Raw genomic sequence first — 15,317 nt, 5'->3', positions numbered from 1 at the left:
AGTGGTGCCAGCCCAGGGCACAGCAGTGCCTGCCCAGAGCACAGTTGTGCCAGCCCAGGGCACAGCACAGTGGTGCCTGCCCAGGGCACAGTGGTGCCTGCCCAGAGCACAGCAGTGCCTGCCCAGAGCACAGTGGTGCCAGCCCAGGGCACAGCGGTGTCTGCCCAGGACACAGTGGTGCCAGCCCAGAGCACAGCGGTGTCTGCCCAGGACACAGTGGTGCCAGCCCAGAGCACAGCGGTGTCTGCCCAGGGCACAGCGGTGTCTGCCCAGGACACAGTGGTGCCAGCCCAGGATACAGTGGTGCCTGCTCAGGACACAGTGGTGCCTGCCCAGGACACAGTGGTGCCAGCCCAGAGCACAGTGGTGCCAGCCCAGGATACAGTGGTGCCAGCTCAGGACACAGTGGTGCCAGCCCAGAGCACAGTGTTGCCAGCCCAGAGCACAGTGGTGCCAGCCCAGAGCACAGTGTTGCCAGCCCAGAGCACAGTGGTGCCAGCCCAGGATACAGTGGTGCCAGCTCAGGACACAGTGGTGCCAGCCCAGAGCACAGTGGTGCCTGCCCAGGGCACAGTGGTGTCTGCCCAGGACACAGTGGTGCCAGCCCAGAGCACAGTGGTGCCTGCCCAGGACGCAGTGGTGCCAGCTCAGGACACAGTGGTGCCAGCCCAGAGCACAGTGGTGTCTGCCCAGGACACAGTGGTGCCAGCCCAGAGCACAGTGGTGTCTACCCAGGGCACAGCGGTGCCTGCCCAGGGCATGGTGCTGCCTGCAGACACGGCAGCTGTGGCCCTGTGGGCACGAGGGCTGTGGCACGTCTGCAGGCGTGGTGAGGCATGGGGTCAGCAGGCAGTGTCACCCAGAGCCGGCTGGTGGCCCACATCACGTGGCTTGCTCAGCTTCAGTCATGTTCTTGATTCAGCAGCTTGAGTGTGGTCCCAAATAAGGATGTTTTTCTCAACTGGAAGCAGAAACTACTTAGCGACATAGTAATTAAATCATGCTGCTCATGAAAAGCCCTCACTGTTAATTTACGGTATTTGTTGGAACTCCCAGAATACAATCATTAAAACAACGACTGAATTGAGAACAAAAGGAGGGAACTTCTTGAGAAATTTAAATATAATACAAATTTTATTACAATTTGAAGTGTGTCTGCTTGATTTAATTGGTTTTAAGGAACCCACTCAAGGTTCTAGATGCATTAAGACAATCTGAGCATTTTCTGATTTTCTTTCTTTGCAACTTTATTTCTCAAGAATAGATTAATAGTTTTGCCACAGTTATTGAGAGCCTTATGAGATAAAGGGAATTTATATATTCTTTCTGGTTTAGTCTGAGTTTTAAAAACCTTGTTCTTTGTCCCCTGTAGCTGACACAGAATACAGGAAAGGGTAAGGAAAGATGAAGGTAGACTCAGCCATAAAGAAGACAGAAATCTTAAAATAAGTATGAAACCAGGAAATCCAACAGGAAGCTCTCACAAATTTAATGGCAGCTAACTCCACGTTTTGTGATAAGGAATTGAAACTTGCATAAAGCCTCATAAAATACAATAAGGAAAAAAAGTGCATTCACATTATCTGTTACTTCTTTCAACACGAATAGTAAAAAAATTTGTTTTGTTTTAGAAGATTTGTCTGTCATTGCTCTAATTTTGTTCTTTTTCAGGTAGTAATATTAAACTTATATTACCTATTTAAATAATACTGATATAAATTTTATTTTAATTTTCTCACTTAGTTTGACCATCTTTTCTTCACAGGAACCTCATCCTTCTCAAATAAGGCCTGAAAGTGGTCCACAAGCAGGCGGAACCAGACTTACCATCTCTGGTATAAATCTGGCCACTGGTTCCAAGAAGGATGTTCAAGTTTCAGTTGGTAGCCAGCCTTGCAATGTGTACGTACCCTGAGTAACTAATAACACAGAGCTGTGTCCCAAGAAGCACCAGCCTTTTCTGCCCGTTATAAATTAAACAAATCCATTTTCTATATCGTTGTGACTCCTCCCATGCAGTGGAGTTCTGCATGTAATATTCAGACAGAAACTCACTCAGAGGCTTCAGCGGAAGGAGCAGCTGTAAAAACACCCATAAGTGGGAGAATTTAAATGTCCAAAGATTTCTCCACTTTTGGCTTTCTCTGCTAGACTGGCTGCTTCAAGCCCACCCATGTTTTCACTCGGAATGTCCTCAGTGGTTCTGTACAAACTATTAATTTTCTAGTCTCCCATGCTTTGTTCTTCTCCCTTCTTTCTCCTTTTATTAATTGCTGCCCTTGTCTTTACAAAAAAAAAGGAAGGACACTAAGTGTGCTGACATTGCATTGTTCCTGTGTTTGTACACTGTTCTTTGTTATATCCTATATCTCTTTTTTTAAAGAGCTTAAGTGTTCTGACGGAAGTGTTATCTCTTCTCATAACTACTTGGTACCTAGCAAAAATAGAGCCCTGGTTTTTTTGTTCTGGAATATACAGCAAAAGAATAAAAAACTCCATAATATTAGTAACAGAAAATGTTTCCTCTTCTTTTTCTTTTCCAATGTAGTACTGAATTTGGAGATGAGATCGTCTGCATTACAGGACGTAATAACAAGGTTGAACCTGTTCTAGTCATAATGAACTATGGGGGCACGAGAATTACTGTACCACAGCTGTTTGCATACAGTGAGAATCCTACTGTCACCAAATTCCTGCCGGTAAATAGCTTCAGCAGGTAATGAAATGTCTGTCATAACTTTTTTCACAACTGGCTTAAAATATGTGTAACATCTAATAAAAATGTTAAATATAGAAATTTTTGGAATAAACTCCTGTACTCTATCTATGCACACATTTAAGTACATAAGGTTTGTGGTCTTAATTGCAATTGATGTTTGAAAATATTCTGTTTACTTCCAAATTTTCATCCCTTTTCAAAGATCAGTATAAAAAGTGTAACATCATGACCTAACAAACAGAACATTAAAAATAAATTTGGCTGTGACTTCTCTTGGAGATATTAGTATCTGTCTCCTTGAGTACTGAGCAGACACTTGTATAAAATAGGATTTGTTTTTAATGTTTCCTTTTCATTTTTGGTTGGGTGACTTTGGGGCCTGGATTTTTTTCTTTAGTAGATCAATAGTGATTTACTCCATGAAATTTAAATGACTTTTTTTTCTTCTATATAAACTAAAGCCTATTTTTATGGATTGCTTTGAGGTTTACTATCCCTCTAAATCTGTGTCACTTCAATGACTTTAATTCCCACTGGCAACTTGCATTCATTCTTCTTCATATGTGAATGTATTATTTTTTAAACAATGTGCTGCAATAAAAGGGAATAGAGAAGCCAGGTCCCTACATGAAATACACTCTCACCTTTGTATCTCGGTGTGTATTGTAGGTAGAGTGATTTTAATAGTAACATTGGAGAAATAAAGCACAAGATTGGCATCAATGTACTGCCAAAAATCCTGGCAAAGCAATTTGTACTTATTTTCAATTCTGCTGTTTTAAATAGAGTTTTAAGTTGACATTGATCTTTTAAACATTTTCATCATCAATAGCTTTAAGAGAAGTCCTTCTTGTCGGATATCTAATTGTCACGTAGGCATTATACATAGGTTTTTTTCAGTGGAAGCCATAGCAGTGCAGGATGAAGCAGTGTATAGCTGTGGTAGTCTGCCAATGATTTGACTTCCTTTTTGATTCTGCCTTGCAGTGGAGGGAGAAATATTACAGTAACTGGAACCGGTTTTGAGCTCATCCAGACTTTCTCATTGGTGGTATATGCAGAGCGTCCAGAAGCAGGGAGGATGAATCAAAAAAGGGTAATTTTCTTTCTTTTCCACCAAAGGCTTAACACTAGATGCACAACATATAATCTGTTCAAAAACTGCATATAAACTTTCCCACTGGACTTCACTGGGCTTGGACTAAAATAAGGTTTGAACAGATTTCTGAGTCTGTTCAGGGTTTTCTGTGGAAGAGGATCTTGACTTTCATACCATCTTGCCTTACATTCATTTGTACTTTGCAATCTTCTGCTTTAAAATTAATTTCATTCAATGTGGATAAAGATAAAATATGTATTTCATAATTTGGAAGTTTGTTTTTTCTTTCTCTTTCTCCTTCTTCTCCCCCTGCAAGCATTAGCAATTTGCCTGAAGCAGGATCTAAATCTAGACAATGCAAACTACTCAGCTTTGCACAATCAGTGTCTTTTATTTCCTCACATCTCAATGAACCAAATCTTCTTTCTTGTTTCATGCATATTCCACCTGCAAAAAGTTCACAAAAAAGTCACAAAAAGTTGTGAAAAATAACCCTTCTTGCATCTCCTGTTAAGAGGAACTGACATTATCAATAGTCTCAATTTTCCCCTCTTCTAGTGAAGATCACAATTTAATGACATGATTTAGACCTAAAAGTGATCTTCCAGTAAGAGCATTATAAGACTCTTTTTAAGGCTGGCTCTTCAGTGTAAGACTGTCTTGTGATCCGTAAAGAGTTGGTATTGTGCATGTTTTGTGTTATATGCATGATTCAACTTTTAGAGTATACCAAAGCCAGCTGGATTGGGATCCATTAGAACCCTATCCCTAAAGATTTTTAAGAGGAAAACTGCCTACATTTTTTAGGCCATAAACTTCAAAAGGTAATTGTATTGATAATCTTGACTCCCAGAACAATCTAAAAGTCTACTCTTGACAGTGTTTTTCAACATTTCTTACACTCGTCTTAGGTATACTCCACCTGTTAGCTTAAGTTGGCATTACCTATAGCACACATTCTCCATTAAGACTTTGCAGATTACTCAGCTTTTCTAATCTTTTGGTTTTCTTTCACTTACACAATACCAGAAATGCTGTATGTAGAGAAGCTATCAAGTTGTAGTGAGTCATGAAGTGAGAAAGAGAGGTGGTGATAGAATAATATTGAGAGTTCCTATTAGTGTCATTGCCTGTGGTTGATGTTACTGAATGACTGAAAGTGTCAGGGTAAAAACATTTGTTGAATTGGGGATGGAGGATGGGTGAACTGAGTTGTTACCTTGAGTACTTGAGTAACAACTGTTGAATTTTATTCCAAAATTTCACTTAATAATTGTATTGAAGTTCAATGAGGCATTATATGGTGTAAGCAGAAAAGAATCGACCCAAGATACTCAAAGGTACAGAAGATGATCATGATTAAGGGTGACATGTTAACTTCCTAATCTGAGAGGAATTTGATGGCATCAGTCCAGTGGTAAAGAGCCATCGAAATTGGAGGCAATGGAAACTGATCTGTAGCCCAAGCTTCTTCTGCAGGCAACTGCTAAAATATAGTGAATCGATGATTTATTCCCATCAACAAATTGATTTCATTTTCTTTTTCAAAAATACTTCATACTGCTGGTATTTCTGCTGTATGGAGAGGATATAAATTCAGTGATTTTATTTCTATGGTCTAAAGTTATCAACAGTTATGTACAGAAAGCAATCTGACTCTACAATGTGCATGTTCTTCTTGTTTTGTTTCTTACAGTTTTATGGAAAGGTTGTTACAAGACTTAATGAAACCACGGTGGTTTTTTCTTCCCCACCAATACTGGAAGACCCAGAAAACTATAACATTACCACTGTTATTCTAATGGATCATTATAAATTGGTTGTAAAAAATGAGAGCCACTCCTTTGCCTATGTCGCAGACCCTACTTTTGAAAACTTCACAGATGGCATCAAAAAACAAGTCAACAAACTTATTAATGCAAAGGTAAATTTGTCAAAAGTTTGTGCTTGCTCATTTTGTTCTTGAAGCATGTATGGAATTTTTTATTCCTTTCTCAAAGCCTTAACAGATGTTTGGTGCCATACCCCAAATTCTTGGTAAAGTCTCTTACCTCTGCTAGATGATGAACATCGACAGCTCCCCTTTCCTCCCCCCACCCCTTCTCAGAGAGACTTCCTATCTTTTTAGCCTTACTTTGGTTTTACCTAGGATGCCCCCTCCTCCTTAGTCTGGCATTTGCATTTGGAAATGCCCTCTCAATAGACCTCCCAGGAACTGGAAGGGACATCTCATCTGGAGATGAGAAGGAAGGGAGGGTATCCCATAATTCCCAATCACTCTGCTGTTCTGTAGCCTGCAGTGTAAATCATATCTGCTGCTAAAAGTGACCCAAATGGAAAGCTGCAGTTCAGGATTTCTTGTCCCCCAAGACTTTGCAATGATAACTCAGCCTTTTCTTTTCTGTCTAGGGCAGTAACCTGAACAAAGCCATGACGATAGATGAGGCCCAGGCTTTTGTGGGTGATGAGCCTTGCAATATAAAAACTCTAACTGAAACGGACTTATACTGTGAGCCACCAGAAGTACAGCCTCAACCAAAGAAACGGCAGAAGAGAGATACCATCAATAACCTGCCTGAATTCATTGTAAGTTACCTTTTCTGTAGAATTCAGTTTCGTGTATCAATAACACTGTTACAGTGCCTCTTGACTGCAGTAATTTTTTCTCCAAGGCTGTTGTAGTACTGTGAGGAAACTCTTTGCAGTTCCTTCTTCCTCCAGTTTCTGCCTAGTGCATAAAAGGTGTCAGACGTAAAGAGCAGTCTCAGGGCTGCCAAATGCCTTCTACCTTCATTATACAGAAATGTAGAACTCTAGCCAGACAGATTGGGGATTTTTCTTCCTCAGCTGAGCAGAATTAAATTACTTCATGGAATAAAGTGCTAGTGACCCAAATTCAGTTTAAAAAATTCAGAAGTATTTCCTTTGTTGGCAGTTTGAGCTAGAAATTCACTTATGAAAATTACTAAGAATTTAGAGTGCAACTGAGAAGTGGACCACCTTACATTTCCACTTGTTGGGACGAATATCTGTTTTTATCTAATTAGGTGAAATTTGGACTCCGGGAATGGATCCTTGGAAGGGTGGAATATGATAACCGCGTGACTGATATCCCGCTGAATCTTATTTTGCCACTGGTACTTATTCCTATGATAGTAATCATCGGCATTTCTATCATCTGTTACAGGTAAGTTCTTCTAATTAGATGCTTTTGTTTCCCTAAAGCTTTAAAGGTACTACCTGATTGTTTTCAGCTTGGTCTACAGAAACTCTCTTCATCTTTTTTATGAGCTGCAGAGTTGAGGAGTTACAGCTGGAAATATGTGTGAGCACCAATTTATTCCTCTCACGCATGCCAAATTCCCTGGTGTCAGTCAGCCCAGTCCCTCCTTTATATATAAACACAATTGCTCCCAGGCTTCCCAAGTAAACAGTTGCAGACTGAGTTGCACACATATGCTTTTGAAATGGCAGCTAAAGTGGCACTTGTGAAGGAGATAACTTATTCTTTATAAATACCCATTACCGTTTCTGCTGCCTCAGTCAGCACTGTAGGTCTGAGCTGGATGGTTTTGACTAAGGGGTCATTTTCATCTTTCCAGCTACATTAGCCACACACAAACTTCATGATTAATGTTGGAATTCATGCTTCATAAAGGGCCAGAGTATATGTCCGTATTTCACTTAAAACCTACTTAGTCTAGTTTTAAGGTTAGTGATGAGGGCCTCATACTGTCCCTCAGGAAGGGGTGGATTTCACTCTTGTGGTACATATCAATACAGCTGAAGCATGTGCTGTACAGTTCTTGTGAACCTCCATCAAACCTTCTGAATTTGATCCCAGACATACTCCTGGGTGGCTTAGAGCAAGTACAGGACATGTTACAAGCAATCCTTGCTCATTGCATACAAACTGAGTTCCTGTACTAGATATATGATTGAAAGCATTTGTAGTTACTGGATTTTAAATTATTGACCCGACTGGTTTGAAGCAACCAGCCCATGACAGTGCCAAGTTGCTTTACATGGAATGAATATTTTGGCCACTGTTGCTGTTTTTCTCCTCCATTCTCTTTCTGCTGTATTTAAAAAAATCAAAGCCATGAAAATTTCTTCCAATCCTTTGGCTTCTCTCTCAGAGCTGTTGCAAATTATTTACTTTTGCATTTTGTAACTTTTTTTTAATCTCACTTTTGTTAAAGACGCAAGAGCCAACAAGCAGAACGAGAGTATGAAAAAATTAAATCACAACTTGAAGGCCTGGAGGAGAGTGTCAGAGACCGGTGCAAGAAGGAGTTCACAGGTATTGCAGATATTTTCTCTGCTGTAGGTCCTCTTCAGCAATCAAGACATGCTGAAGGAATGGTGCTAGCTCGCTAAAACTGTCTTCTGGGAACAAATAATCAATACCTCTTAGTAGTCTTCATTACTGACATTGACATAGAACAGATATTTTGCTATTATGTATGAGAGAAGTAAATAAAATAAAATAGGTAGCTGAGGTTATTAAAAGAAATTGATTATTTTAGTCTAAGGGAAGAACAGAGTTAGAAACTAGGAGTAGAAGCAGATTGAGATTGGGGTTACTTCTAGCCATTAATGTGATTGGCCATTAACACAAAGATAAGAATGTTTTATAGTGACTAACAGTGCACTTAAAATTTAGCACAATGACTGTGTGTGCAATGTGTGCACATTAAAAACTGTTTTCAAAGCTGCAAAATTTATTTGTAGCCACCAGCATAAAAAAGGATAATTTGGTAAGCTCACAGGAAAGAAATAGTACTTTACCCTGTCCACTGTGGGAAAATCTTAAGCTTGATTAAAGGAGCAAGCTAATTGTTCTGTGTAAACGTAGAGGCACCATCCCAGGGAAGGCAGCAGGATGCATGAAGGCTCAGCATTTTTACATGTGGAACATTGTAACGCTTAAATTAGGCATCTGAGTGCAAACGTTGCAGATATTGGCCTAAAAGATTACCATGAAATGTCACCTCATTATCTGAGTCATACTTGCTGTTGGGTCATGTTGAAATAATCTCTATCTTAAAAAATGCCCGCATGCTTTATTGCTAAAGAGAAAACACTTTCATATTGACAGTGGCTAAAAAGCAAGACTGAATAAAACAGCAATTTCAGGTTAGAATTTTACATTAACTTAAGAATCTCAGGGTATCTCAGAGATTTCAGCCATGCTGGAAGACTCCCTCAGTCTTTTTTCTGGTATTTCTGGGACAGGATGTTCTTGTACCAAATTGCTTGCTCTGGAAAACCAACTCCTTCCAGGTTCTGCACCCAAACTAGAAGCAAATGTTTGAATCAATCCCAAATGGGCTTCATTTCAAACTGCATTTTGAACTGTGAGAGGATCTATCAAGGTTCTCCCTTCCTGTCTCCACCCCTCCCAGGGCACTTCATACCCATTTCTGAAAGAAGGTAGTTTTCTCTTGCTGGGGCAAGAGTAGAGAGTTACACATTCCTGCTACCTGTTGGCTTGAAAGTTTCCTCTGTGCCCCACAAAGTACCAACACTAGGGGAGTAGAATGCACATCCAAGGAATAATCTAGTTCCTAAACTACATCCACCTTGACTTACAGTTAAATGAAACACGGAAGTCAAAACACGTTCTGGTTCCATACAGTGAAACTGTAATGTCAACAGCACAATGTTCAAACTCTCTAAAATACACAGGAACCAAGATAGCCCAGGAAAGGGACAGCAGGAAGGAAGTAGTAATACCACAAAGAGGGAAACCAGAAGATTCTTTGTTCCTCAGCTTTGATGAATGCTGTAAAATAAAGGGGCAAATGAATAAGTGCAATAAAACTCCTGAGACAATAGGTCACTATATTAATTAACGTGGTATTCCTATCAATCAGCAATATTGGGTAATTGGAAAGTTTTCAGCTAGAGTAGCTGCTCCAAAGGATGATTCTCTAATTTTTGTCTCTTTAAAAAACTTCAGGCTTTTGAGTCCCACGGAAATATTTCCATCAATTTCAGTGAGCCATTTAACCTTCTTCCTTTCTGCCATCCCCTTCCTACCTATTAAATTAGCTTGCTTTACACTTTAAACCTCTCTTTCCTGAACTGCTGTGTTTTTAAAAGAACTTTCTGTACTAACTAGACTCAGATGGTATAGAATATGGATTGGGGAAAAAAGAAAAATAAAACCAAAACAAAAAATATTGCAATGTCTTTCTCTAGTTCTGTACTGTAGTCCTACATTCATCTCTATGAGCTCACACAGACACCATAAAGGCCCTTTTACAGATAGGCAACAACAAGGAAACCATCAGTGCTACAGGCAGTTATCCTCATGTCACCACAGGATTAGCTGTGGTTATAGTTAATAGGATGAGTGTTAAAAATAGCAAGAGAAAATGTGAGATGAAATAAGTTTTCGATGCTGAGTTGCTTTTTCACTATTACAAGGCATCCAAAGAGCTTGTATTGCCTGAAAAACCTGCAGAATTTTTAAACTGAACCATTAAACGGCATTGCTTGTTGCAGATCTAATGATAGAGATGGAGGATCAGACAAATGATATCAATGAAGCTGGAATTCCAGTACTAGACTACAAAACATACACAGACAGAGTCTTCTTCTTGCCCTCCAAAGATGGAGAGAAAGATGTGATGATTACAGGAAAGCTGGATATTCCTGAGGCCAGGCGCCAGACCGTGGAGCAGGCTCTGTACCAGTTCTCCAACCTCCTCAACAGCAAATCATTTCTCATTAACGTGAGTACTGAAGCAGATTCACCTTGTCTCTTTGCTAGGCATACCTGTGTATATGTGTGCAAGACAGCAGGTTTGCAAGCACAACTGAACCAAAATTGATAAAAATAGGTGAATTTCATATAGCTCTGATTTCACAGTAACCACTGCAGATACATGGCATCACAGCCAGGGCTTCCTGCTGGATCTCATATTTCTGTGCCAGGTCCTGTAATAAGGAGTTTAAAAGCAGGTATTTCCCAATCTGGCACAAAAAGTGGTGTTACAAGTTTGGTTTAGCCTTTTAAGAAATGTGATCAGAGAGTGCTGATTCCATCCTGGCTCCTCATGGGAGTCACCTGCAGACAGAATCTCTGTCCCAATGAGGGTAGAGGCTCCTCAAGTGGCCTATCCATCAAGACTGATGAGTGCTCACAGCTGCTCTGAAGAGACTTTTAATTGCTCACTCTCATAAACTGAAGCTCATTGTCAGACACCTAAATATAGATTTAGGCTTCTAGCTTTTTCTTTTCTTTTTTTTTTTTTTTAATGAGAATCCAGTGCTGAGCAAGTTAATGGTAGAATTAGAGTTTATGGCAGATGAGAGCACATTTACAGGTGTACTTACATTAGTGTCTTTGTAATTTGATGTGAAAGGACTGGGAATTTGGGGGAGAGGGGAGTTGATTTTCTCTTTTAAAATTGTCACAGAACGCTATTTTACATTTAATTAAAACATCCTTTTTAGATAAGGTTTTACTTAACTATATAAGCAGTCCTTAGGTCAGTCCAACACATTGTGTATCTAAAACCAAAATTTAGGCAACATTTTCTTATAAGAAGTTCTTTTAAACTTCTGAAAACTTTTTGATTCAGCACCTAAGAGATTTAATATTAAAATAATGTTGCTTGTCTTCTTAGTGCAGATAAGTGTTGAGGTTTTTCAGAAACCTGCCATCTGACTTGATTTTACATTTGTTTTCTTTCTCAGTTTATTCACACGCTGGAAATTCAAAGGGAGTTCTCTGCTCGAGCTAAAGTGTATTTTGCATCTTTACTGACTGTCGCTTTACATGGAAAACTAGAATACTACACTGACATCATGAGGACACTGTTCTTAGAACTGATGGAGCAGTATGTTGTGGCCAAAAACCCAAAGCTGATGCTAAGAAGGTCTGAATGATTGTCATATTTTCTATATGTCTCTGGCTTTCTGTAAATCTGTTTCTTTTGTGTCATGACTGTGGTGAAATGCTGGCTATCTGTAAAAGTCAGAAATAGCTTGGCCCAAGCATATTAGCAAGACAAGCCCACCAGGAGCAGCTGTGGAAGGCACTGGTAGGATGCTGGACAGGACTGCTTATTCAAACACTGAAGCGTAGAAACATCTACCTTACTTCAGAATACCACACCGAACATTTCCTTTATTTTTTAATCTAACTATTCCAAATGATCTCGCATTTATACCACACATTGCCTCCATAATGAGCACACATAACCAGCTACATTGTGCATTCAGTGACAGCTTGCTCTAGTGTTTTAACCCAGCTGTTATTCCCAATAAATTTCAATCGATCTCGCTCTGTGTATGTTGTAGCTTTGTAGTCTGTAGGTTGTTTCCCAGTTAGTGCACAACTGGGTTAATTTTTTAGCTCTCACAGCAAAGACACGTTTTAATATTTTGAATAAAGGATGTGTGCTTTCCAGCAGCAAGATGAAGGTACCTACTCAGGAATGATGAGCAATACAAAGCACTTATCCTAAAGCAAGTATATGCTTTCAAGACTCTATAGGGAAATCATTGCATTAGGAGACTGGATGCAGTTAAGCATGTAAAAATATTATATTTCAAGCAAACAGTGGGGGTTTTTAAAAAAAACCTTGTCATTAAATGCCCTTATTATATTCAGGGTTGGTTTTTCTTTCAGATCTGAAACGGTTGTTGAGAGAATGTTGTCTAACTGGATGTCTATTTGTTTATATCAGTACCTCAAGGTAAGAGTTGAAGTCTGTTGCCTGTCAGGTTTTTTTTAATCAGTAATAATTTTAAAAGCTGCATTGAGTATGTATTTTGATTTTTCTTCATTTCATTTCCTTTCCTTTACATAGGACAATGCTGGGGAGCCTCTTTATAAATTGTTCAAGGCTATCAAACACCAGGTAGAAAAAGGCCCAGTGGATGCTGTACTGAAGAAAGCAAAGTATACGCTGAATGACACAGGCTTACTGGGAGATGATGTGGAGTACACACAATTGGTAAGCAAAGCATGACTATTGGATTATAAAATCACTTTTATTTTACAGTTAGTTCCTATAGTCTTATGTCTGTACAGTCATCTAGACTACTGTGAACTACATAGAAATTCTGGGCAGTATTATCAGTAATTAGACCAAAACAAGGCTCCAAGCAGGAAAACAGAATTATAAAGTATCTTCTAAAATAAAATTCAAATCCTGCCAGTGCAGGATCCATTTCAATAAATCCATTTCCATAATTTTTGGTTGGTCTGAAAACTGGTCAGGACGTTTGGCTCCTCCCCTTTTCCTATCACAATTCATTGGCAATTGATTTTTGCAGAATTCTTGCACTGCCATTATGCCTGAACTTCAGGTTTTCTCCCTTGTGATTGCTGCTAATCAGCATATTGAACATCATTTTAGAGGTGATTGTATTAGTATACCAGACTGTGCTCCTCTGCGGTCCCATGGGATGGCTCTGCAATCTGCAGAACACTTTATGAACCTCTTTCTACATTTTTTTCCGTGTGAGTCAAGATCTCCTGAACGTGGGCAGCCCAGCTGGCATTGAAAGTTGTTTATTTCCTCTTAGGGAAATAATTCCCTACAGTGCCTCTACAGCCAGTTCTGGAGACCTGTGTTAGTTGCTTCAAGTGGGATGAAACAGAGATTCCTGGCAAGGGAGCTCCCCCTGTGATCTCACCCTCCCCTGTATCTGATCAGCAGGACCACGGTCCAGTTATTCTCTAGTATGAATTCTACTTTAACTTAATTCCGTTCACTGTCAGAAATTTCCACCACTTTTCAAACGTACTCCAGAACACAGATTCACTGCCTTTTCAGAAAAAACTCAAGCAGCCCACTCTTTAGTTCTTCAGGGAGTGTAAAATCTAGTTTTACTCTTTCTGACAGTCTTGCTGGTTTTCTTCAGGGTACATACAGTGTAGTGAATATCAAAGTTGCACAGACTGTCCTTCAGAGACTAATTCATTATTTTTTTCCCTTTCTAATTTCTTTTTTATTGGCATATTAGGAGTCATTTATAGTTGTCTTCAACTGAGAAAGATGCTGTGATATACATGCAGCAAGGAAAATAAATTTAATAAAAAAGAAATAATAAAGAAATTTATTAAGTCCCAGGTTGGGGGACGGGGGGTGGAAATCACTATTTTATGTATTCTGAAAGGATGCTAATGGGAGATTACTGCAGGACTTGCACTCATGGAGTCACCAGACTGTGACCTAGAGTGCCTGGATGAAGAATGTGTTGGGCAAGAAAATATCAACTGATATTTTGGGGATTACCATCTTTATAAGTGCCACCCACAGAAAACACACTGATTGGCAATGCTGGCTATAATTTCTGTTGTGTATGGAAAACAAAATTTACTTGCACTGTATATCATGTAAGTCTTAATGGCAATAATTCTTTATTCAGTCTGTTTCCTTTCATTAAAAAAATAAGCCTGCAGTTAAGCCAAATGAACCAGTGTGAAGGCAGAAAATTCATGTATGCAACCAGATGTGGGCACAACATGCATATTAGCTAGATAATAAACATTATAACATTGTACAGTAGCAGTATTTGGTCCAGACTTACAGATTTCCCATCAAACAAATATATTATGCATGTGCATGCATGGAAGTTGATGAGATGTATGTATATGTATGATAAAAGATTATGGAGGGGGTACTATTGCCATCAGTTTTAGGGATCTTTGGTATGACAATGATGTTGTGGTAACTCTGAACAGTTAGGGAGAATTTGTGCACCAATGTAGGTTAAACATGAGTAAATTCCTTCACTTCTGCCTGAAAGTGAGACAAGGTGGGTAAGTACAACACAGAGCAGTTGTCTGCTCTCTAATTGTTCTTATTTAAAAGATGAATCTGTTTTGCATCACTGGTTACACTGACATGCTGCATACTGAACCAGGAGCAAAATCATGTCTAATTACCATAAAGCTAATAGGAAAAGGAAGGTGAAATCTCATGATTAGTTTGAGTGTTCTGTCAAGGGACAGTGCAATCATGTTTAATTTGACTGCCGTATGGCATAGCTTTTCTTCCCTGTTTCAAAATACCAGCCATGCAAGTTTATGTCTGAGCTCTGATGTGATAAATTCACGATTATGGTTGGCAGGACCATATGTATCTGAGAGCTGCAGTGCTTCACGTGTGCCTGGCCTCCTAAGTTACCTGACTGGCAAAAGATCCACAAGGGATCTGAGCTGTGGTACTGATTCAGCTAGTCAAAGAAAAAGACCTTTCATAGTATCTATTTGGGGGTTTTGATGTTTTTCTTCCTTCTGGGGAGGTATTCTGGCCATGGTTTTCTTATTTGCTTTTGTCTGTATTGACAGTGACATTTACATAGCAAAGCTACTTCCAAAAACATCACTCTAGATTTAGCAAATTACAGGCTTTCAAGAAATTCTCTTTAACATTTAAAAAAAAAAAAAAAACATGTCAATACTATCAGAAAACAGTAATATTTTAGAACTATCATAAGCTATTTAGGTATAGTCCCTGGAGCTATTAG

The 15,317-nt window shown here is 39.4% G+C and overlaps 1 protein-coding gene across 8 annotated transcripts in view; it reads left to right on the top strand.

Annotated features, from left to right (window-relative positions):
- The window catches only part of PLXNB2 (plexin B2), a 255,615-nt gene that overhangs the window by 220,429 nt on the left and 19,869 nt on the right, over positions 1–15,317 (top strand). For all 8 annotated transcript variants that reach the window (XM_040061703.2, XM_040061707.2, XM_040061705.2 and 5 more), the window contains 11 exons: positions 1,766–1,902; positions 2,549–2,716; positions 3,707–3,815; positions 5,515–5,742; positions 6,228–6,404; positions 6,866–7,005; positions 8,021–8,121; positions 10,332–10,561; positions 11,529–11,710; positions 12,466–12,532; positions 12,647–12,793. In XM_040061703.2, the coding sequence (XP_039917637.1) occupies positions 1,766–1,902; positions 2,549–2,716; positions 3,707–3,815; positions 5,515–5,742; positions 6,228–6,404; positions 6,866–7,005; positions 8,021–8,121; positions 10,332–10,561; positions 11,529–11,710; positions 12,466–12,532; positions 12,647–12,793 (1,686 nt within the window). The remainder of the gene's footprint in view (positions 1–1,765; positions 1,903–2,548; positions 2,717–3,706; positions 3,816–5,514; positions 5,743–6,227; positions 6,405–6,865; positions 7,006–8,020; positions 8,122–10,331; positions 10,562–11,528; positions 11,711–12,465; positions 12,533–12,646; positions 12,794–15,317) is intronic.

This window comes from Hirundo rustica, chromosome 4 (genome assembly GCF_015227805.2).
Source record: "Hirundo rustica isolate bHirRus1 chromosome 4, bHirRus1.pri.v3, whole genome shotgun sequence".
Taxonomy (NCBI): Eukaryota; Metazoa; Chordata; class Aves; order Passeriformes; family Hirundinidae; genus Hirundo; species Hirundo rustica.
The sequence above is the reverse complement of the archived record's forward strand: the minus strand, read 5'-3'. Positions and strand labels throughout refer to the sequence as shown.